Source organism: Uloborus diversus, chromosome 5, assembly GCF_026930045.1.
Source record: "Uloborus diversus isolate 005 chromosome 5, Udiv.v.3.1, whole genome shotgun sequence".
NCBI classification, from domain to species: Eukaryota; Metazoa; Arthropoda; class Arachnida; order Araneae; family Uloboridae; genus Uloborus; species Uloborus diversus.
The window spans coordinates 29,076,631-29,100,643 of NC_072735.1; the positions used below are offsets into that span (position 1 = coordinate 29,076,631).

A 24,013-nucleotide genomic window follows, 5' to 3' on the forward strand; every position below is an offset into this window, starting at 1 on the left:
AACATGCCGTCTTTTTTGTGTTCTTTACTCTGTGAAGTTGAGTGATTTTAACGTAAAAGAAGACATAACTGATGTGCATAGCACCGTAACAATAGCTAAATTGTTATAAAGGAACATTTGTCACGCAAAATGAGATGAAGGCACTTATACCCGAGGATATATGGATAAAACTTTGTTTTTTTGCAATCTAAATACATTTTTTTACTTATTATTTTATTTATTAATGTTTTTCCCTCATTTTTAAGGACATTCACAAAAACAAGCAAGCAAGAAATCTGTTTTCCGTGTAAAGCCAATATCTCATCATTTGGTTTCTAGCACAGTTGTTCTCAACCTTTTCACCACTGAAGACCACTTGTACCTTTCAGAATCCTTATCGGACCACATAGAAATTATTAATATAAAAAACAAAATAAAAAGACATAGATAGCGCCAAATTAACACGGTCGTTTGGTCAACACAATACTGCAAACGTTTTGAGTTTTAAAAAAAATCAGCAGACGCATTAATTTACGTCACAAGAGTCAAGATTTAAATTGATTATTTTATGACTGTTCACTTCGCGGACCACATGAAAACAGTCCGTGGACCACAGGTTGAGAATCACTGCTCTAACACTCCAATACTTCTCCACCTCAGAAGCTTCTCACAGTGCCAGGCATCTCCCGATGTTAGAGTCGGAATTAGTAACTTGAGATAGCAAGTCCAATCATTGACTTTGGGAGCACTGAGGCAAAGATCCCAAGTTACATGGTTCAACTACGAGGAATGGGAAACATTTGGTTTCCGCTGAAAAAAAAAGCTTGAAAAAAACGTCTAATTCTAACATCTTCGTATTATTAGAATGGAATCCAAAACGCATTTCTTCAAATATCTCAAAAACTCATTTGTGCAGATACTGGCCATTAAACTTCCCACGGTAGTACACTACTGTGCATGAACCAAGAAAGAAAAAGTATTAGAGTTGCGCATCTGCTACATACGGTAATATCAACTTTATTGATTCAGATCATACATCATACATTAATTTTCTCGACATATATTTACATGAAAAACATACAGTACAAAGAAGGGAAAGTTCATTTGGAGCGAGGGTGGAAGTTTAACCCATCATTTCAAGTTAACCAAGCCGTTGCCTCGAGATATAATGTTTTTTTAAATGAAATTAATCGAGGAGGGAGAGGGATTTTCGTTTAAACGTGTCTTCATTAAAAAGGTCAGGTCGATAATCGATCGGAGTTTGCTTCGCTCACTAATCAAATGGGCGCGGTAGTGTGGTAGCTTGGCGAGATAGGTGATAAACAATTCAATTGGTGATGGATTTTCCTTACATTTTAAGGTTAAGGCAACTGTAAATATAATTTAAAATCTTCTTTATTTATTTGACAAAATAATGGAAATTACAAAGGAACTTTTCACTGTTTTTTTAAATGGTGTATTATGTATGCGTCTCAGTAAAAGAAGCTTTTTTTTTTTTGCTTCAAAGGGGGGGGGGGGTAAAGAGATTTTTATTTATTCAAGGGATATTCTTTAAATTCTAAAAAAGAGCTTCGCAATCAAGGGCGGATTCAGGGGAGGGTCAAAGGGTAAGCTGACCGGGTGAGTCAAAGGGTCAGCTGACCCCCCCCCGGTAGTAAAATTTTTGTCACGCCCCCCCCCCCCCCCCCCCGTGACAAAAATTTTAGTATAATTATTATTAAATTTTATTTTATTTTTTTTTTTTCAGATTCGAGTACATGGAGTCGATGTTAACCTTTTTTTTTCTTTTTGCTCAATTCAGTGAGTTACTTTTTCTCATAGCGTCGTAATTCAAAGGATTGACTTTGTTAATTAACTGCGGTATTGCCATTTTGAGGGTTTTTTTTTTTAAGAACAATAATCTCTAATGAGCTCAACCTTTTTCAGAGCACTCTTCCGCCTCAAATCTCATGTCGTGTGTAGTGTGTGCTTTTTCCAAACATTTTATAGCTATATTCTCAAACATTCAAAGCTTACAGTAACTTGCCCAGCCTGTCTGCCTAAAGAAATGTGACTTTTGATGAAAATTTGAGGGAATATGATTCATGGCGCAGGTTGAGCCATTAAAAAATTAAGGGGGGGGGGATTTTGAAAAAAGAGTTTTGATCTCATTTGGTGAGGGTTTGCACTCCGAATGCTGGCCATTGAACCTTGACCCCCCCCCCCCTTAAATAAATTTCTGGATCCTCCCCTGTTCGCCATACATAAATTCATTTAACTGGTGAAAACATCATATAAAATACGATGTAATGGGAATGATGCTTCATCACAGATAAGAGAATAATCATCACAATTTAAATCAAACGTCATTGCACCTCCAAAGCCTTGAGACTTGATCCATTTTGCCTGAAATTTAAAAATGTAGCATTATTTAGTTTCAGTTACAAAGCATCAAAAACATAAAATTAATTTCATGAACAGTAGGGGAATGTGGGGCAAAGTGAAGTAGTTAAGATAACTTACTTTTTTCAAAATGAACAAATTGGAAATTTGTTCTGAAAATTTCGGTAAGTAACGAAATAATATATATTTTATAATACAACTGGCGTTGAAACATTACTTTTTTATTTTTGGCCCTAAATTTGTACCTTCAAAAAACAGTGGACATTTTTCACTCTATTTTTTTCATGCGTCTCGTAAGACACAAAACATGCTTCGTTGCGAAAAATGAAAAAAAAAAAAAAAAAAATTATTTGTGACGTTGTTTAAAGGGTTGTAAAATCAATCTTACAATTGGGTTGTTTATTTCAGTCAAGTCATTGGAAGGGGGCCGAAAATATGATAACTATTTTCAACTCTGGTAACAGTAATTTTTAAAAACTTTTTTTCTGTGTTTCATCTTTTCAGGCTTAAATACCTTGTATAGACTTAATTAGTGGTCTTATATAATTTTTACCGTCTGTCAATAGCGTCAGTTACTGGCAAACAGAGATTGACTGAGTTAGTATGTAGTACTTTCGTTGATTTTTTTTTATTTAAAGAAAACTGATGGAACGACTAGAGAAGCGGTACTGTATTGAATCTTTCCAGAAATTGGCGATAACAAAGTAGAAAAGAAGATGGCAGACGGCTTTTGGTGACGACTTTTCAGCTCATTTATCGCAATTAATTTTGAAGTGTTAAGCTAAAAACCGGGCTTATGTGGTTCAATTGACTCCTTACTCTAATGATGTGGCCGTCTGAGACTTCTGGTAATCCTCTAAACTCAAGAGAAGATTGAAAGGTACGATATGTCACACAAGAAAAGACATCATGGCAGCAACTACAACCAAGCTATGCAACTTTGAGCAAGCTTGTTTAACAGACCTTCGAACGATTTTCTAACAGCCCTGTATTTCTATTGGAGCATAACTAATATGCAAGGTATTGACAAAGTCAAAAGAAAAAACATAATTGTTCATTACTTTTCTTAATATGCTTTCTTTGTCCTCGTAAGAAATCCAGTCATAATCTTTAAAAGCATATGGAACTTGACTTTCAGAGTCAAACACTCTTGTTGCACCAGATGCCAAAAATTGACAGGCCTGAAATTCAAAGGAAATTTCAAGTTAAATTAATAATCGATTAACAAAACAAGCATTAAATATTACAAGCAATAAATATACATCTCAATTATCAAAGAAACGGGTAATTTTTTGCTATATTTCTCTCTTCAGCATTAAGTATGAATTTAAAATGGATTGAAGAATTTTGAATTATGCGAAAAGTCAAAATAGGAACTTTAAAAGGAAAAGCAACATATAATTTTCATACACTCTTTTCGTTATGAACTAAATGTATTTTGTAGCCAGTAGTTTTCCTTTTAATGGCTTCACTGGTTCTCTAACACTTGTTTCTGATTTCAAACACAATTTTTCAGTTAATTCTGTTTATAAAATATGCTATAATTGCTTCAATTTTAAAATGATCAATGAATAAACTCTGTAGTAGATTTAATTATTTCAAGCAAGACATGATGCAACGTGCCCTTTAAAATAGATGGAGAACTTTTAGGGAAAATAGAAAAATTCATTCCAAGTTATCCAAGAAAAAGAGCAGTAGCTGCCTTAAGAGGTATCAGTCGACATGACTGTTTGTGCGAGACGATCTCTGAAAAATCAGAGTAGTGGATTTCGCAGACTGTTTTTGATGTTAATCTAATCAACCAGTGAATTTTGAAAATCTGAACAATGGGGTGGTTTCCTTCTGTCAAAAGTACTACTTTTAGTCATTGAAATGGATAGAATGAGCAAAAAAATAACATGGACCCAGAAAATACTTTAATTTTCCCAACAGTTTTTTTTTTTATTATTATTTTTTTTTTTCAAATGTCCAATTTTTCAAACAAAGCGTGGTCTTTATGACGTCACAAATGATGCTATTTGGCGCATCTTTCTACTACGTTTCCACGTTATGATAATCAAGCAGCGAATTAAAATTGCGCTCTACGCTTGCTACCAACCATATCGTTGTCAATACGCGTGAGTAAAGATGCAAATTAAATATTTTAGACCGTGAATGGCAACACTGAATGGCATTTCATCATTTGTGATGTCATCGGCAGAAGCGCTAAACGATGAAAGAGCACCGATTTAAGTAATTTTTTTTTTAATATTAAACTTAAAGAAATTATTTAAAAAATGGTCAGATTCTATGTTTTTAAGCATGCTCTTTCCGAAAAAAATACTTTAATAATTTTGGAAACGACCCCATCGTACGAAAAATAAAAAGCATAATGTTTGAAATATAGTTGGCTTTCTATTTAACGACTTCCAAGGGATCACAAAAAATCGTTCTAAAGTATAACGCGTCCTAAAGTAGAATGCTTCTAGAACTACAGTGGAGCATCCGGGACCGTGAAAGGTTGTCCTTAAATGGAGAAAGTCATGAAATAGAGCGTCGTTAAACAAAGAGAAAACTGTAATACGTATGCAAAGATAATATTTCCACCTACTTCTGTGAAGGTAACGTCGGCACCTCCAGCTGTAGCAGGAGCACCAACGTAATTTAGCTTGGGATCCAAAAGTTTGTAAGTGTGACCGTATGTAGGTATCCCAACCATGATTTTTGATTTTGGCATGCCCAACTGGTTCCAATAATTGGACGACCAAGCCTGTAAACAATATAAATGTTTCAGAAATTTTCAACAAACTTTTTTTTTTAAAGAATATGTTATTTAATTTGTTTTAACAGAACAAAATCTCTTATTTTGATAGAGAATAAAATAATAAATACTGGATTTTTTTTTCAATTTATTTTTAAAAAAATGAAGCAATAAAAAGCATTGATAAAAGTTTGGAGAACATTTTTCACAGAAAATAAATATCGTGATGATCTCCAACTTATGTAACTTAATCATAGCATTTTTTTCTTCAAGTAATAGTTTATAGTGTTACCGTACAAGCTTTTAGTATTTTTTTAATCGTTTAACCTATTTAATGTGAATATGTACCCTTCATAAAAATAACTTAGTTTTGGCCAATATTTTCTAGCTATACACTCAATATTAATCATCCCTCCTTTAGCGGTCTACACATCTTCAGTCACATGCTCTAAAAAGCCACTTTTCGGGAAGGGGTTGGGATTATTTTCTTGGGGGAGACCCCACGCCATCTAACGTCTAATAAAGCTCAACAGGTGGAAATACCTGGTTTCTATTTCGTATTAAAAAACACTAACTAAAATCAATCGAAGAACGATAACAAAGATTGGGAAGCAAAATCATTAAAATCAAGACACATTTCAATTGAATCTTTCTCCGAAACATGCGCGGGCAACAAATATGTCAAACTAAATCAAACAATGATAGTTTTGGTATGTATTGCATGCAGATTAGCTTTACATACTGCGGCTATTCAATGACGATCACTCTACAGACTTATTTTTTCTGCGGTACTGTAAATGATCTATTCCAGGAATTTTCCAGAAATGTTTCTTTTTCATTATTGTGGTAGTTCAAAAAAGAAAAAAAGCTCATACAGATGCAGCGCTAGATTTGCTGTAATGCCTACCCCTAAGCGTAGTATGTAATTACTGCTCCTCCAAATTCTCTTAGCAACACCACCGACTGCCTACTTTCTTATTTTCTGCTGGTTTATTTCTCATAAAAATGAAAAAACACCAATAGTATACACAATTGCAAATCATTAAAATATAGAGATAAATTTTATATTTGCACTTAATTAAAATAACCATCCTAAATTTGTCCTACAAACAAATGTCTAACTTTGACTGTGTAAAAATTTATCCCTGTGAGTGGAAAAATCAGTAAAAAGTGAAAACATGAATTTCCACATAATTTTGATTGGTTTAGGAGTTTAAATCAGAAAAGTACTTAAAATATAACAGTGTAGCAAATTATGAATTACGAAAAAATATTTTTTAATTTTAAGTTTTTTTATAGATGTATGAAAAGTAATTTGCACTCAATGCATAGAACTTTTTCCAAATTAAAAGAAGTACACATTTGAAAATTATTTGCAGCAATAAAAAGCTTTTTATAAAATAAAATTGAGTTTTAATGTGTGACAGAAATACCAAAAACACATCTGCACAACATAGAAAGATTTAATAAATTTTACTTGGAAAGAAATTGGAAATGAATATCTTACTGTATTTAGTTTTGCAAAATAGGCCTTCTCAACAGATCTGTTAAACAGAGGACTATTGTGTGCAACATAAGGAGTATACCAGAAATAATCATTAAAGTCATACGTCATCAAGTTAATAAAATCCACATACCTGTAAATTAATATTTTATTGAAATATACAAAAAAATACAATAATAATCACAGCTTAGTTCAAATAAAAAAGAAAAACGAAAATTATAGAAAACGGTTTGTTGCCCCATCTGACGCGATCACTTCTTAACCATTTAAAATTCGTTAGGATACATATATGTGTCCCTTCTGTTCAAAATTTATTTCAAAAACTATTAAATACAAGCAATCTGTAAATTATATTTATTTATGTTAATGATGCATCAGAATCTTATTAGTATTTTAAAAAGTTATTGAATAAAATTAAAGTTTTATTTATTTCTCTTTTTTCTTTTGTTTAACTACAAACTTCCATTCTACTTCTATGGTCTCTAATCGGTTAGTGGTATAACACTTAGGCAGTGTGACAAGTATATCTTACAGGTATTGATAGCATACACAGCAGCTAAATGCACTACTTTAAGGTTAAATATTCCTTATGTTATTTTGCACTACAACAACTTCTTTTCATTTAACATTTACATTACAAATATACTAAAATTATGCTTAAAACATGTCAGTCATGAACAAAACATAAAATACAAAACAATGTCCCTTACAAGATAAATAAATACCTTTGTGCTGAATAGTAAAGTCAGACCATACAACGTAAGTAGAAGCACAAATTTGTAAATTACAGCAGACACGTGTTTCGGCGTTACAGGGAACGCCTTTTTCAATGCAAAAAATAATGAGCTTATGGATGAAAAGACCTACTTACGTTGTATGATCTGACTTTACTATTCAGCACAAAGGTATTTATTTATCTTATTTGTGGCTCAAACGGGCCTTACGTTTACATTTTCCGCCTTTTATGCAATTTGTGTTTTTGTTTTTGTTTTCGGAATTTTTGTCTATTGTTGTATTTTGATCGTGACTTTTTACTTCTTGTTTCTTATTCATTCTGTTATTGTTTGATTTTGTTTATTTTCATTTGTTTTGGTTTTGCTTTTGATTATGTCTCAAATCAATAGGTTTGCCAATCTTCGGATTATGAAATTTCGTTTTTTGAACCATTTAAAATTTCTTCAAGAGTGTAGGCGCAAGAAAATTATTCCGAAGTTTATTTCTTTGAAATGTAATTTACCACGTTCTGTAAAAATTGACAAAGTAATCTTTCGGTCGAAATTGGCTTTACTCAGAGCTTCGATCCAGGAAACTAGGAAACATTTATCGTTTATTGAACGTGAACTTTATGATTTACATCTTTCGGTTTCTAATTCCATTCCCAACTTTAACATTATTGACAGAAATTCTTGGTCCAGAACCCTTCGTTCCTCTGATAAACATCAAATTGTTTTGAAAAAGAAATTAGCTATGCTTTGTAAATCTTCTCATGTCGTTCCTCTTGATAATTTACCTGTTATTAATAAGAATGTTGTTGTTAATCTTTCTAGCGTTCCATTAAGTAATTCTCAAATTGAGGCTCTAAAATGTAATGATAATTTTGCTGTGAGTGTTAATCCTTCTTTCTCAAAGCTTATTGCTCCTGTTGAGAAAGCTTTTAAATTTAGTGCCTTAACTTCCTCTCAAAAAGATTCGATTCGGCATCTTATAGCTTCTCTTTAACTCGAAAATTTCTAAACCTGTATTTGCTAATACAGTTAGCCGTTCTGTTAAAGACTTAGTTTCGAATTCTGATCTGGTTGTTACCAAAGCTGACAAGGGTGGCCAAATTGTTGTTCTTGACAAATCATCTTATGTTGATAAAACTAATGATTTGATTTCTTCTGGGCCATATGCTGAAATTTCTGAAGATCCTAGTGATAATGAGTTAAAAACTATTTCATCTGCTGTCAAGTCTGTTAAGTCTATTCCTTCAAATGTTAAACGCTCTGTTGTTCCATCTATTGCTAATTGTGCTAGATTTTATGCTTTACCTAAGGTGCATAAAGCTGGTATTCCTTTCAGGCCGATTGTTTCCAATATTGGTACGGCTTCGTACAAACTTGCAAAATATTTAGTCTCTGTGTTTTCTCCCCTTAGGAGTCACAATTTATTTACTATTAAAAATTCTGTTGAGTTTGTTAAAAAAATTCATAGTTTCGTTCCAAATAATTCTTTTATGGCTTCTTTTGATGTTAACTCTTTATTTACGAACGTTCCCGTCGAGGGTTCATTGTTATGCCTTCGCAGTTGACTTTCTGAATTTCATTTCACCAATACGGAAATTGAGGATTTAATTTTCCTTACCCGTACTTGTCTTAAGCAATGTTCTTTTGTTTTTAATGGGAATTTTTATATTATGTTAGATGGTCTGGCTATGGGTAACCCACTTAGCCCCATTCTTAGTGATATTTAAGTGCATTATTTTGAGGTTAAGCTGTTCCAAAAACTGCAGTTCCAATTTTATGTTCGGTATGTTGATGATTGTTTTGTTCTAATGAACCAGAATCAGTTTGAGAGTGATGAGGTTTTATCTATTTTAAACTCCATTGATCCTCATATTCAGTTTTCTTGTGAGAAAGAACGGAATAATTGCATTTCATTTCTTGATGTACTTGTTTCTCGTACTGAAATTGGTTTTGAAACTACTGTTTATCGCAAACCTTTTGCCGTCTCTTTACCTCCTCATAGACTATCGTCTCATCCTCCAAATCAAAAATATTCTGCTTTCAATTCTTTTGTTTATCGTGCAATTAATATCTGTTCTTCGTCGGAACTTCTTAAAGTGGAACTTAATTATCTTAAAGCTGTGGCAATTGATAGAGACTATCCGCCAACTTTGATTGATTCCATTTATAAAAAACTTTCAAATAAATCCCAAACTAATGTTCTTAACCGAACCTTCATCAGAAAGAATTTGGTTGTTTTGCCATTCTTTCCATCTGTAAGCTATCAGGTTGCTAAGATTCTAAAACGTTTCCAATTCCAGGTGGTGTTCTCTCCTATTAATAAACTTTCATTCTCTTCTCTTAAAGATCCTATTCACCCTCTTAATTGTTGTGGAATTTATAGAATTAATTGTAGTTGTAAACTTGCCTATATTGGACAGACTCGGCGTGCTTTAAAAATTCGCTTGAAAGAGCATCAAAATTATGTGAAAAAACAACAATTAAATAGGTCTGGTATTGCTCAACATTGTTGGGATTCGAATCACTCTTTTGATTTTAACTCTTTTCAGATTATCCAAAAATGCCCCAATTCATCAGATCTTGACTTTTGGGAATCCTTTCATATTTTGAGGAACAGTTCTAACTTAGTTAACGATCTTAGTGCAGTTCCATATTTTTCTAATATTTGGCTCCCATATCTTTAATACTGTCCTTTCCCCATTCCCCCCCCTTTTTTTTATTATCTATCTTCCTTTGTTTATTTTTACCTTTTTGTCTTGATTGACACCCCCCCCCCCCAATTTTCTTCTATTTATCTTTATTTTTCCTTTTTTCGAATATTTTGTGTTTCTGTTTATTTTATTTCATGGTTTTCCATTCTGCTTTTCCTTTCTTGCGGTTCACGGTTACTGACAATTTCTTTTCTTTTTGTTTAAGCTTCGGCTTAATCCTTGTCCAATTGAATTCTTTCTTTCTGGGTTCGTACCTAAGTGAAAGCTCCTGGCCTTTGCTTGCATTCCTATTGGTTCCTGATCGGTTTATAACTTTGTCATTGGTGTTTGGCTAATCCGCTGTTTTTATCTTTTAAGCTGCATGCTTATCTGCTCTTGGCTTTTGTCGGATGTCTTTTCATCCATAAGCTCATTATTTTTTGCATTGAAAAAGGCGTTCCCTGTAACGCCGAAACACGTGTCTGCTGTAATTTACAAATTTGTGCTTCTACTTACGTTGTATGGTCTGACTTTAATGTCCCTTACATTTCATCTTGCGTCTGACATCAAAATTACCAAAATCAATTGAACTAACTCAGGAAAGAAAGGCTGAGCTCATTGTTCTCAAACACGAAAGATAACCATCAAACTCTTTGTAACATACTATTTTTGGAGACATAAAGGTAAAAAAGTTGGCAGCAAATATAACCACTATTTTAAAAGTTTAACTTCTCGATCTTTTTCAGGAATTCAACAATTATATAAATTTATGAATTATTGCCCTCGCCTCGATTCATTTGTCCCGCTTTGAAATATTTCTTTAGGGTTCTGTTAATTACTGCTAGGTGAAATGAACGTCTTCACTTTTTCTTGAAGAAATTTGAGACCCTTTGTTCGTTCAATCACGTTTAGCAATGTATCACACAATGTTAGTCACAGTGTGAGCAATTGATAAATATTGTTACTACTGAGCTTCAAATATTTATGTACCTATTCAAATCATTCACCGAGTGTTCGAAACTAGTGCTTAATAAAAGGAACGAACTCTTAAGATAAAATGTATACGTATGCGACTATGAATGTTCAGCAAGAAAAATTTCTGTGCACACATTTTTTTATTGAACTTATTTAGCATTACAGAACTTAAAGTTTCAGTTTTCTAATTTACTATAGGAATAACAGTACGTAAATTTCATTTCAGTCTAGAATTTTATTATTATTTGTTGTTGTTACTTATGCCACTAGGGAGCTCGAGTAGCGGGGCTACTCAATTTAAGGCACAGACGTACTGTCCAACCACGGATTGCATGGAATTTTCAATCGTCCAGATAAGACAAATCTATGTGAATAAGGGGGAAAAATAAAAATTTGATGCGCATATATTCCGCTCATTTGATTGAGACTCTGCTTCTGCAAAAGTTGACATCGGTAAAAAAAAAAAAAATAGTAGATTCGCCCATTTCCGGCTGTAAAACGGATGTTTGTCTTTCCATACAATCCATGGTCAGACATTACGGCTTTCGTTTAATTGATCACCTATTTAGGTGAAAGTCCGATTTGGCTCAGACAACACGATAGATGGCAGCACCATCCATGGACAGTTCGATGATTTAGAACCAAACCAGAAGCTGAATAACTTCTGGCTTAGCATCCCCAAAGGTATCGTTTCACTTGGAGGACTTTGTGACCACGAGCATATTTACCGTCCCCCAGTCATCCTTAATGAAGACGTCGGATCCTCGACCAGCTAGGATCGAATTAGGGACCCTCTAATCACAAGTTCGATGCCTTCCCGATCAGACCACCACACACATACGGCCCTATTTTATTATTTTACACATTTCAAGTTGAAATGTGCTTACGTTTTGTATTAGGCGTATTGAGTTTTCATAGGTTAGTATCAAGTGCACTTTTAATCCTTAATAGTATTCACATTTTGTACGAAAATAATGTTAGCTCCACCTACATGCCTTCAGCTAATATTGTACTAATGGGGGAAGTACATCAAATAAATAGCTAAATAAGTATAATAAATGATAAATAAAGGATAAAAGCTGTCAAGTTAGTGTGTGTGTATTATGTGCTAAAAGCAAAGGCGCTGGGGGATTGGTCTTCAAAACTCTCTTCGTGGAGCCTCTGGGAGTTTTTTTCGTTTATCAACGCCAGTTTCAGTTTCGGATGTTAACTCCACCTACATGCCTTCAGCTAATATTGTACTAATGGGTGAAGAACATCAAATAAATAGCTAAATATGTATAATAAATGATAAATAAAGGATAAAAGCTGTCACATTAATGTGTGTATTATGTGTTAAAATCAAAGCCTCTGGGGGATTGGTACTCAAAACTCTCTTCGTGGAGCCTCTGGGAGTTTTTTTCGTTTATCAACGCCAGTTTCAGTTTCGGAGGTTAGTTGCAACTACATGCCTTCAGCTAATATTGTACTAATCTGGAAGCAATTGATGAGATAAGAATCAAAATAAGAACAACTGTAAATAAATCTTTAAGAGGTTTTTGTAATTAATTTCATTTATTAGTGCTAGACATTATTCTATTGAATTATTCTATTGAGTTCGTTGTGTATATTCTATTAAATTTTCTTTTAATTTCCAAAGCCGTGATTTTTAAGCCATTCAGAAAATACTTAGTCCAAGTTAATCGAAAAGAGTAATAACAAGTCTTGTTGAAAATTGCTTTTATAATTTTCTCTCTTATTTTCTACAGTTTAAATTAGTTACTTACTTTGCCATTTCGGGTATGTCATAAGATTTGTCTACAATTATTTTTGGGGCAGCCACAGCAACAGTCAACAGAGGTTGTACCTTCATGAATTCTAAACCAATGAACTGAGCATAGGCATTGAACTCCTAAAGTGTCAAAATAAATAAATATTAAATATTTTTGTTGATGGGTAGATAGATAAGCCAATGAGTGTTAATACTGTGTAAATAATGCCAACTGAATTTAAATTTTTTAAAACATCTAAATCTTCCGTTTAAACCTGCAAAATCTTTATTTTCTCCACCTAGTCCTAGACGTATACTTCCAATTGCAAAAATGTTGAAAATCAGATGCAGGGTTAAAATATTGAAAGTTTGAAGTAAAAATAAAAATAAGTAAAAAAATACAAAATTTATCTTTTTATACTGACCCCAGGTCCTAACTTATACTTAAGGAAATAATCTCCATTGAAAACAAATTCCAACAAAAACAGTTAGAAATTAGTACGACCAATATTCACCGAGATATGAAACGCAGCGTTTTGTTACTTAGGCCGCTTTTCACTCGCCGTCAATAATACCTTTTGGGGGAAAATATAGCGGTTAACAAGTGTTGAAAATGATATGTGTGCATAGAGGGTGGTTTTTCAAATTGTTCGAGGTTTTGTAGTGTGTTTTTGCGTATGACGTAGCATTTTTTAATAGCAATGAAAAATATAAATGCCTTGTTTTTCTTACTTTGACGACCTGTCATTCTTCTGAAAGGGCGATAAGTTCCAATCTCATCTTCTGTATGGTCCCTTAAAACTTTGAAATGGAATATCTCCTTGAGTTTTGATCGCACAAATGTGAAGTTTTTTTGTGTCAGTAGTAGTTTTCAATTGAGATTGTTTCTCTAAATATTATTTAAGGGATCTGAGGGCCGTACATGAAGTTAAAATTTGCATTTTTTGACATACTTTTATTTTCACTTCAAACTTTCAATATCTTAACTCTGCATCTAGATTTGAACATTTTTGTAATTGGAAGTATACATCTAGGATTAGCGGTTGCGAAAATAAAGGTCTTGCAGGTTAAAACGGAACACTCTTTATATATATATATATATATATATATATATATATATATATATATATATATATATATATATATATATATATATATATATATATATATATATATATATATATATATATATATATATATATATATATATATATATATATATATATATATATATATATGATGGCTGAAGTAAATCATCGGATTTCTGGATTTCTGATGAGAAAAGTCTATACCCATAGGAATCAACAAGTATATTAGGATTGAGTGTCTGATGTCACTTACACCCTCTTTAGTAGTGCTGCTCTATTTATTTAAACTACTAGAGGTACCGTCACGGCTTTGTCCGCAGTAGAAAATTAAAAGGTCATTTAGTTCGCCTGTATATTTACAAATAATGGATGATGATTTTCTTGCCAATTTGCTATATCCATTTGCTCACCCATGTTACGGTTTCACGCTATGCCATTTTGGTAATTTACTCGTCCATGTTATAATAATTTGCTCGATAAAATGTTCTTAAAACTGGAATAAAAAAAGAAAGAAATCGAACTTACGAAAAATCGCTCCGAGATGCACACCATAAAAAATAATTTTGTACCCAATTTCATGAAAATCGGCCGAACGCATTAAGCGCTATGCGCGTCACAGAGAGATATTAGGACAGAGATCCGAACAGATATCCAAACAAACTATGAGCTTTGTTATTTTTATTGTTAGTAAAGATTAGAACAACACTCTAAAGCTCAGTGTATCATTTCATACAAACCATTAAATGATTTAGTGAGTCATTATAAAATGTATACCCAACAAAAAGTATCACATAAATACATAGCGAAGTTTTACCTTTAAAAATTGAATAAAGTTGTTTCTATCTTCAGGGTGATGGTTATTCCAGGCAGGGAATTCCCAGTCAATGTCAAGACCATCAAACCCGTATTTTTTCATAGTAGAGAAAGCGGAAGCAATAAATCTGCAAATTAAATAAACAATTTTACTTACAGTAAAATAAGATATAACAACGATTAACAGCACAAAATTGCAGATTACTGCATAAACATGTTTCGGGGTTACAAGGAACCCCTTTTTTGATGCAATATAAGTGAGCTTATGCATGAAAAGATATCTGACCAGATTTGGCCCTGCGATAATAACATTTCTACTTAATTACTTGCGTGGACATGAATTATGCAAATGGCTATGAAAACTAATGTTCTCTTTTAATACCACTCAATCATAAGTAAAATTTATGTTTTATTAAAATTACTTAATTTTGGTACAGTGGTAAAGAAAACGAGTTTAGGTGCACCATTGCTGGTGGACTTTCGCTGGCGTGCTAAACTACTTTTAACCACCAGTTTGAAGGTATTCGCAGCTTCAACGAGAGGACATCTACTTTCAACTCGATTGTTAAACTGATGTCCACAACAAACACAAAATTGCAGTCTCTGAATGTCATAACCGTGCTGTCGGTATATGCATATAGTTCTGCCTTAGCTCTGTCTTAAGAGTGTTAACTTACAGCTTCTCACGGTGCTTTTTCAATTCTTTAAATGTTGAGTCAGGAACTACATAGACTCCCCACCTTAATAATGTGTTGGTAATTGATGAAGTGTTTAAATATTTTTGTAAGAAAAAATGAGCGTGGAGCTCATTCTTTTAGATGAAACAATTTCAATTTTTGGTTTGGAACAAAAATGCTGATGTCTCCCTTCAATTCTGTCATCCTGGGCTATATGGTTCAATTAACGTAAACCTTAAAACAACACTGGAGATTATACAGTACAAAGCTGTTAAAAAAAAAGGTTTTTTTTTGCAAATACCTTACTTTTTTACTTTCTGTACGGTTTTTCTCCTTGTACGTAAAGTATACCTATGTCAAATAAATACAATTAAATCTTTTATCCTTTAAATTTCTTTAAAAAAGACTTCTAAGCAGAGGAAAATAAAAAAAAAAGTCATTCACAGCGTTGAAGTAAGCTTTCTTTTTCTTCCTTTCTTTCTTTTTCTGTCACAAGTCAAGAGAAACGAACTTATGTGTGCATCACATGACTTCTTTTTACTCCAATTTTAATGTCATTTTCCCATTATTAGCAATTTTAATGTGATTCAATAGTTTACTCTCTAAATATCACCACCAGTGACCAAATTAAAACCAGATTTAAAGAAAAAAATTGCCAAATTTGTCGCCAAGTTGACGACAAAATTTGGCGACAAAAAACTGGCGATATATCGCCAAGTGTCCGCCAAATTATAACAACACTTGAGTATGCGTCGAAGTTAACAATAATTTCCCCCGAAAAAAGGGCCAAAAGACCCGTTTAGAAACACCCGATTGCAACCAAAAGAGGAGGTGCACAACTAGACCCCACTAGGAGTCTACGTACCAAATTTCATCTTTCTACGACATACCGTTCTTGAGTTATGCGACATACATACGCACATCCGCACATACGCACATACATACATACGTACACACGTACGTCACGGGAAAAGTGCTTGTATTTAACTCGGGGAATGTCAAAACGGATATTTCGGGTGTTAATACGTCCTTAGGCACTTATCCGCGTGTGGTCGGGTTGAAAAAAAAACTCAGCATTAATTTGGGGTAGAGCAAAATGAAAATTAAGGCCGAATTTTGAGTGAAAATTTTTTCGCGAATACAATACTTCCTTTTTTGTAAAAGGAAGTAAAAAATAGTCAAACATAACTAAGTGATTCCACTCATTTATACTCTGTAAGACATTTCAAAGTATAAAAATACGGAGACAAAATAATAAGGCATGAACTTGATTTTGGTGCATTATGATGTTTGGAATGTACAATAAGGGCTCTTAAGGGGTACGATAAGGAGAATAATCTGCATCAGCCATTCCATGATAATAAGAGACTATAAAGTTTTTCAATGCTGTAAATCCCCCCCCCCCCCTCCGTTTTTTTAGAATCTCCATATTTCTCCAGCAAAGACCTTACGAATCAATAAAATGTCTTTTTTAATGCTCAAATGTGGCACTTTCTTTCCTTCAAAATAGGGAAAAGAAGTTACAAGAAATTCTTTGAGTTTCAAAAACTAGCCTTTCTAAAGAAAAAGCAGGAATTACAAAATCATGAGACAAGTATTATATAAATAGAAACAACAACTATCTAAAAAAAATTGTTTTCTTTTGTAAACCAATAAGGTTGTTCATACTTTAAACGATTTGCTGGTGAACTGACTACTAACGAAAATCCTTGATCATTCCCACCGCCGCCAACAGTCATTAGTACTTTCAAATGTGGGTACTGTTTCTTTAAAGCAGTAGTATCTGTGTACAGTTTTCCATTTCCTCCCACATCTACGACACCATTTTTCACAGAGGAAAATCCGGCAATGATGTGAGTACACAAAGTTGCATTTAGTTTATTTGGAGGAGGATCATAAGAAACGTAGTAACACACACGATTCAAATTAGAATTTCCTAGAATAAAGAAAAAATTACTTTGTGAGAATTTAAATTTTTAACATTAGAAGGATCATAACAAACATAGTAATACAGACGAATCGAATTAGAATTTCCAAGAATAAAGAGAAAAATACGTCGTGAGAATTCAAATTGTTAACTTTAGGAACATCATTTAGAAGAATCATAAGAAACATTATAACACACACGATTCAAAGTAGAATTTCCTAGAATAAAGACAAAATTACTTTGTGAGGATTTAAATTATTAACATTAGGAGGATCATAACATAGTAACACAGACGAATCGAATTAGAATTTTCAAGAAAAAAGAGAAAAATACGTTGTGAGAATTCAAATTGTTAATTTTAGGAACATCATTTAGAAGGATCATAAGAAACATAATAACACACACGATTCAAATTAGAATTTCCTAGAATAAAGAGAAAATTACTTTGTGAGTATTTAAATTATTAACATTAGGAGGATCATAACAAACTAACAAACATAGTAATACAGACGAATCGAATTAGAATTTTCAAGAATAAAGAGAAAAATACGTTGTGCGAATTCAAATTGTTAACTTTAGGAACATGATTTAGAAGGATCATAAGAAACATAATAACACACAAGATTCAAATTAGAATCTCCTAGAATAAAGAAAAAATTACTTTGTGAGGATTTAAATTATTAACATTAGGAGTATCATAACATAGTAACACAGACGTATCGAATTAGAATTTTCAAGAAAAAAGAGAAAAATACGTTGTGAGAATTCAAATTGTTAACTTTAGGAACCCCTTGAGGACCAGCGCTCGGAAAACGAAGCGCAGCTACGGGACCGAACGTTCTGAAATGGAACGCCGCCATCGGCCCGAGCATTTACAGCAGTTAAGCCTAACTGAACAAAAATATTCATATAAAATCAGCATCTCAAAATAATGGCTTGAAATTTTAATTTTGTTTAAACAATGTACTACTGATTACTAATTACTAATATAAAGACTATTACATTATTAGAAGGAACGAAATAAGTAGAATACTAAAACTTTAACCATGTGCACAAAATTAAATGATATGTGCACAAAAACAAAGTTAGAGTTTGACATCGTGAGTGTGGAATCAAAGAAAAAGAAATGTAGCAAAAAAAATATGTTCCTTATGTAATTTTGATTAAAACAACTTAGGTCAACGAATTTAAACTAGTTATATTTCCCACGCGACAAGTTTCAAAACTTCTTCATAATTCACTCGAAAACATTCCCTTTCACTCACTTCGCTAATCATTTTTATTGCAGTTTCCCATCCCCAAATGAAAAAGAATAAATACAGAAGAACAATATCAGAAAGGATTCAAAAATAATCATAAACTTCAGGCCTCTTGAACTCATTCCTGTACTCTCATTGAACGGGGAATCCCAAAAGTCTGGAACACATACGCAAAAATATTTTAACCTTCCTTCCCTCCCCCATAATTTATTCAGCTAGATGTATATCTCTTTCAATTACTCGTAAAAAAAAGAGAAGCAAAGATATAAGCAAGAGCAATTGAGACCTCATAAATCATATGCGCAGAGCAGTGATTCACTGTTGTTTACATAAAAAAAAATCTATCCCATTGAGAGGCCCAAATAAGAAACTAAAGCATGTACATGAAGGTTAAATACCATGTGACTCGAATATGATCAAAGTTATAGCCATTTAGCGCCATCTAGTATCATTTAAATATTCAATTCAATCGTTCCATTTCGAGAAAGCATATACGTGACGCTGGGACTACAGCGTCGATCAGAGCGCGTAGCGGATAAGTGACGCTGGGCTGATAGGAGAGGAATCGTTGCGTAGCGTCCGCGTGACGCTGGGTGCGAACGGGTTAGGAACATTATTTAGAAGGATCATAAGAAACATAATAACACACACGATTCAAATTAGAATTTCCTAGAATAAAGAAAAAATTACTTTGTGAGGATTTAAATTATTAACATTAGGAGGATCATAACATAGTAACACAGACGTATCGAATTAGAATTTTCAAGAATAAAGAGAAAAATACGTTGTGCGAATTCAAATTGTTAACTTTAGGAACATGATTTAGATGGATCATAAGAAACATAATAACACACACGATTCAAATTAGAATTTCCTAGAATAAAGAAAAAATTACTTTGTGAGGATTTAAATTATTAACATTAGGAGGATCATAACATAGTAACACAGACGAATCGAATTAGAATTTCCAAGAATAAAGAGAAAAATACGTTGGGAGAATTCAAATTGTTAACTTTAGGAACATGATTTAGATGGATCATAAGAAACATAATAACACACACGATTCAAATTAGAATTTCCTAGAATAAAGAAAAAATTACTTTGTGAGGATTTAAATTATTAACATTAGGAGGATCATAACATAGTAACACAGACGTATCGAATTAGAATTTTCAAGAAAAAAGAGAAAAATACGTTGTGAGAATTCAAATTGTTAACTTTAGGAACATCATTTAGAAGGATCATAATAAACATAATAACACACACGATTCAAATTTGAATTTCCTAGAATAAAGAGAAAATTACTTTGTGAGTATTTAAATTATTAACATTAGGAGGATCATAACAAACTAACAAACATAGTAATACAGATGAATCGAATTAGAATTTTCAAGAATAAAGAGAAAAATACGTTGTGCGAATTCAAATTGTTAACTTTAGGAACATGATTTAGAAGGATCATAAGAAACATAATAACACACACGATTCAAATTAGAATTTCCTAGAATAAAGAAAAAATTACTTTGTGAGGATTTAAATTATTAACATTAGGAGGATCATAACATAGTAACACAGACGAATCGAATTAGAATTTCCAAGAATAAAGAGAAAAATACGTTGGGAGAATTCAAATTGTTAACTTTAGGAACATGATTTAGAAGGATCATAAGAAACATAATAACACACACGATTCAAATTAGAATTTCCTAGAATAAAGAAAAAATTACTTTGTGGGGATTTAAATTATTAACATTAGGAGGATCATAACATAGTAACACAGACGTATCGAATTAGAATTTTCAAGAAAAAAGAGAAAAATACGTTGTGCGAATTCAAATTGTTAACTTTAGGAACATGATTTATAAGGATCATAAGAAACATAATAACACACACCATTCAAATTAGAATTTCCTAGAATAAAGAAAAAATTACTTTGTGAGGATTTAAATTATTAACATTAGGAGGATCATAACATAGTAACACAGACGAATCGAATTAGAATTTTCAAGAAAAAAGAGAAAAATACGTTGTGCGAATTAAAATTGTTAACTTTAGGAACATCATTTAGAAGGATCATAAGAAACATAATAACACACACGATTCAAATTAGATATTCCTAGAATAAAGACAAAATTACTTTGTGAGTATTTAAATTATTAACATTAGGAGGATCATAACAAACATAGTAACTCAAACGATTCAAAATAGAATTTCCATGAATAAAGAGAAAAATATTTTGTGACTTATCAAATTGTTAACATTAGGATGAACATTTAAGAGGATTACAAGAAATATAGAAACACACACGATTAAAATTAAAGTTTTCAAAAATAAAGGGGAAAATATTTTATGAAAATTCAAGTTATTAACATTAGGAGGATCATTTAGGAGAATCATAACGAACATAATAACACAGACGATTCAAACTAGAATTTCCTACATTAAAGAGGAAAAAAATACTTAGTAAAGATTTAAGTTGCTAACATTAGGAGGATCATAACAAACACAGTAACACAGACGATTCAAACTATAATTTCCAAGAATAAAGAGAAAAATATTTTGTGAGAATTCAAATTGTTAACATTAGGAGGATCATTTAGGAGTATCATAAGGAATATAGAAACACACACGATTAAAATTAAAATTTCCAAGAATAAAGGAGAAAATATTTTGTGAGAACTCAAATTATTAACATTAGGAGGATTATTTAGGAAGATCGTAAGAAACATAGTAACACATACGATTCATAACAAAATTTCATAAATTGAAGAGAAAAATATTTTGTGAGAATTCATATTATTAACATTAGGAGTATCAAAAGAAACACAGTAAATAACACGATTCAAATTATAACACATATCCTAGAATAAAGAGAAAAACATACTTTGTAAGATTTTATATTAACGTTATAGATTAATGCTTTAATTTCAAAAAAATAATAAAAACTTACTTTTAAGTAATAAACATGTACAGATATTAGTCATTAATTTCATTGTGCATTGTGCAAGTAATTTCATTGTGCACAAAAGAGTCACATTTAGAATTGCACTTCTAAAAAGGGAATAAGAGCGAACTAGTCATTTAAAAAAATGTCCATGGGGTCAAAGGGTTATAGAATGAATGTTACAACGAGAAAATCAAAAAAAAAAAAAAAAAAAATCACTAAACCAGGGAAACATAAGTTTAAAAACTCCAGTTATTAATTAAAGTAGTTTTTTTCTTTGCAATAGTGAAGAAATTCCCAGTCAATCAAAATTGCACGCATTTTTTAATGTTTATGAACAAAAAGCTCATGCCAAATGTATGTGATTGAATTCTAGATATATTTATGTACAGTTCAACTTCAAAAATCTGGATTGGCTGGGATTTCATAACAGTCGGACTGTAGATTTTTCCAGGTTGAAAATTTAAGCTCAGTTAATAATAGTCAATGTCAAGACATATTTATATATATTGCATCTTTGAAAATCTGGATTGACTGGAAGTTCATAACATTCGGATAATAGATTTTTCCAGGTTGAAAATTTAAGTTCAGTTAAAATAGTTGATGTATTAAGGGAATAAAAAAATAAAAGCAAACTTTTAACAATATCATAAGCAACAATTAACAAAAACTGCAATTACAAAAATGACCTTTTATTGTAAATCATGAATTATTCCAATAATTGCAACACAAAAACAATCAATTAAACGATTATGAAAACTGTATTTCCAATCGGCTTGCTTCACTACATTTTATTTTAAGCTTTTCAAAATGCTTGTTTTTATAAATAAGATGGTGCACTGCAAAAAAATTCCGAAGCGTTACTGGTTATTTCCGTGGATCGTCTCGAGATTTCACACGTTTTCACGTATTTCCCTGTAAAAGCAAGTATCTTCACAAAAATGTTTCCTGAATCGCTAAAAGTTACACGCGTGCAGATTTTTCACTGCTGTGGAAAATATTTTTAGCAACCAATTTAAAGAATGAATGAACGTGTTTATTAAGTGTATCGGCCTATCGTTGTTTACGGCCTGTCCAGATTGACTAAGCTCCCAATGAGAGCGAGACAGTCAGTGGATAGCTACAGCTTTGCAAGGCAAGAATTGTAGGCAAGAGATTTGGCCGTGGTCGCTTTGACTTTTATGGAGCCTTCTTGTTAAGTCGGGAAGGTTCTAATCAATAACACTAAACCTACTTTAATTTTTCTTGAAGGTTTTAGAGACATGACTGACGATAATAGGGGAGGTTTCGCACTTCTTCAGAAAGTTTCAATGTTTATTTCAGAAAGGTTACTGACTTTTAGCAGAAAACGTTCCTAGTTTTTCCAAGATATTTTACTGGAAGAAATTGGGCACACCAGCAGCCTATTATTTTCCAGGAACGTTTCTGAATCGTTTTTACAGTGTGAGTAATTTAGATTAAAATGTGCAATGTAAGCATTAGGTTTTTTATTTTTCTGAAAACACATTAATTAAAATATAAAACATTGCCGAGTATACTTCGTCAGTTTTTCGAAATAGACCATATACTTTGAGTACTGCCATATACCTTCTAATAATTCTGTATTCCTGTTCATATCTATATCAAAAGTAATCATATAAAAAAACCTTGAAGTTATTAAATAATAACTATTTAAAAGCATATTACTGGTCAAATTCTTATTTATTTAAAATTATAAAGATATTGGGCATAAATGTAAAACAAATTTACCAACATATAAGTGAAAAACATACCACATAATGATCTCCCAGCAAAAACCAAGGCAAACAATAAAAACACAGACAGATGGGGAATCATTAGGATGACTTTTTAATTAAACTTTTCCTACTTAAAAGAGAAAATATCTCTTCAGCTCAAAATCCCTAGATTTTGATGTATACAAAGCAGCTAAAAAAAATTATCATTTATATAAACAAATGCAGGTTGTTGATAAAAATTATCATTGCAATAATGAAACTCCAACTTTCAAAATCATTTTATCAATGGTTTGTAACACGGAAATCATAATACTAGAGATAGTGATAACATCCAATCAGCGAAGAGAAGAAGTCAAACTTAAGCGAGCTGCTTCAGATACGGATAAGATATAACAATTTCCTCATTTTCCAATCACTTTCGTTTCAATTCATGATTTGCTGGAAATAATCTAAGACAGCATTTTATCGTTCATTACATTTCTTATCAAAAACAAGAAAATTTTCTTCAAGGAAGTTTTATTCTAATCGTCAAAATAATTTTCTGTGGTTGTGAGAAAACCAGGGAATGCGCGAAAATCATTCATTACTTTTCTTTTCAAAAACAAGGAAATGTGCTTCAAGGAAGTTTCATTCTAATTGTCAAAATAACTTTCTGTAGTTGTGAGAAAACCAGGGTATGCGAAAATCATTCATTACTTTTCTTTTCAAAAACAAGGAAATGTGCTTCGAGGAAGTTTTATTCTAATTGTCAAAATAACTTTCTGTGATTGTGAGAAAACCACGGCATGCGAAAATCCGCGAAAATCATTCATTTCTTTTCTTAT

General features: G+C 32.1%; 1 protein-coding gene across 1 annotated transcript; it reads right to left on the reverse strand.

The window, feature by feature from the left end:
• Nucleotides 1-1,735: 1,735 nt before the first annotated feature.
• On the reverse strand, nucleotides 1,736-23,068 carry LOC129222518 (acidic mammalian chitinase-like). The gene is made up of 8 exons (XM_054857030.1): nucleotides 23,041-23,068; nucleotides 16,992-17,259; nucleotides 14,648-14,774; nucleotides 12,762-12,886; nucleotides 6,609-6,738; nucleotides 4,952-5,110; nucleotides 3,423-3,542; nucleotides 1,736-2,364 (listed from the first exon to the last, which is right to left on the reverse strand). Exons 1-8 carry the CDS (start codon nucleotides 23,066-23,068, stop codon nucleotides 2,233-2,235), a joined length of 1,089 nt encoding a protein of 362 aa, XP_054713005.1. The 3' UTR covers nucleotides 1,736-2,232.
• Nucleotides 23,069-24,013: the final 945 nt, after the last annotated feature.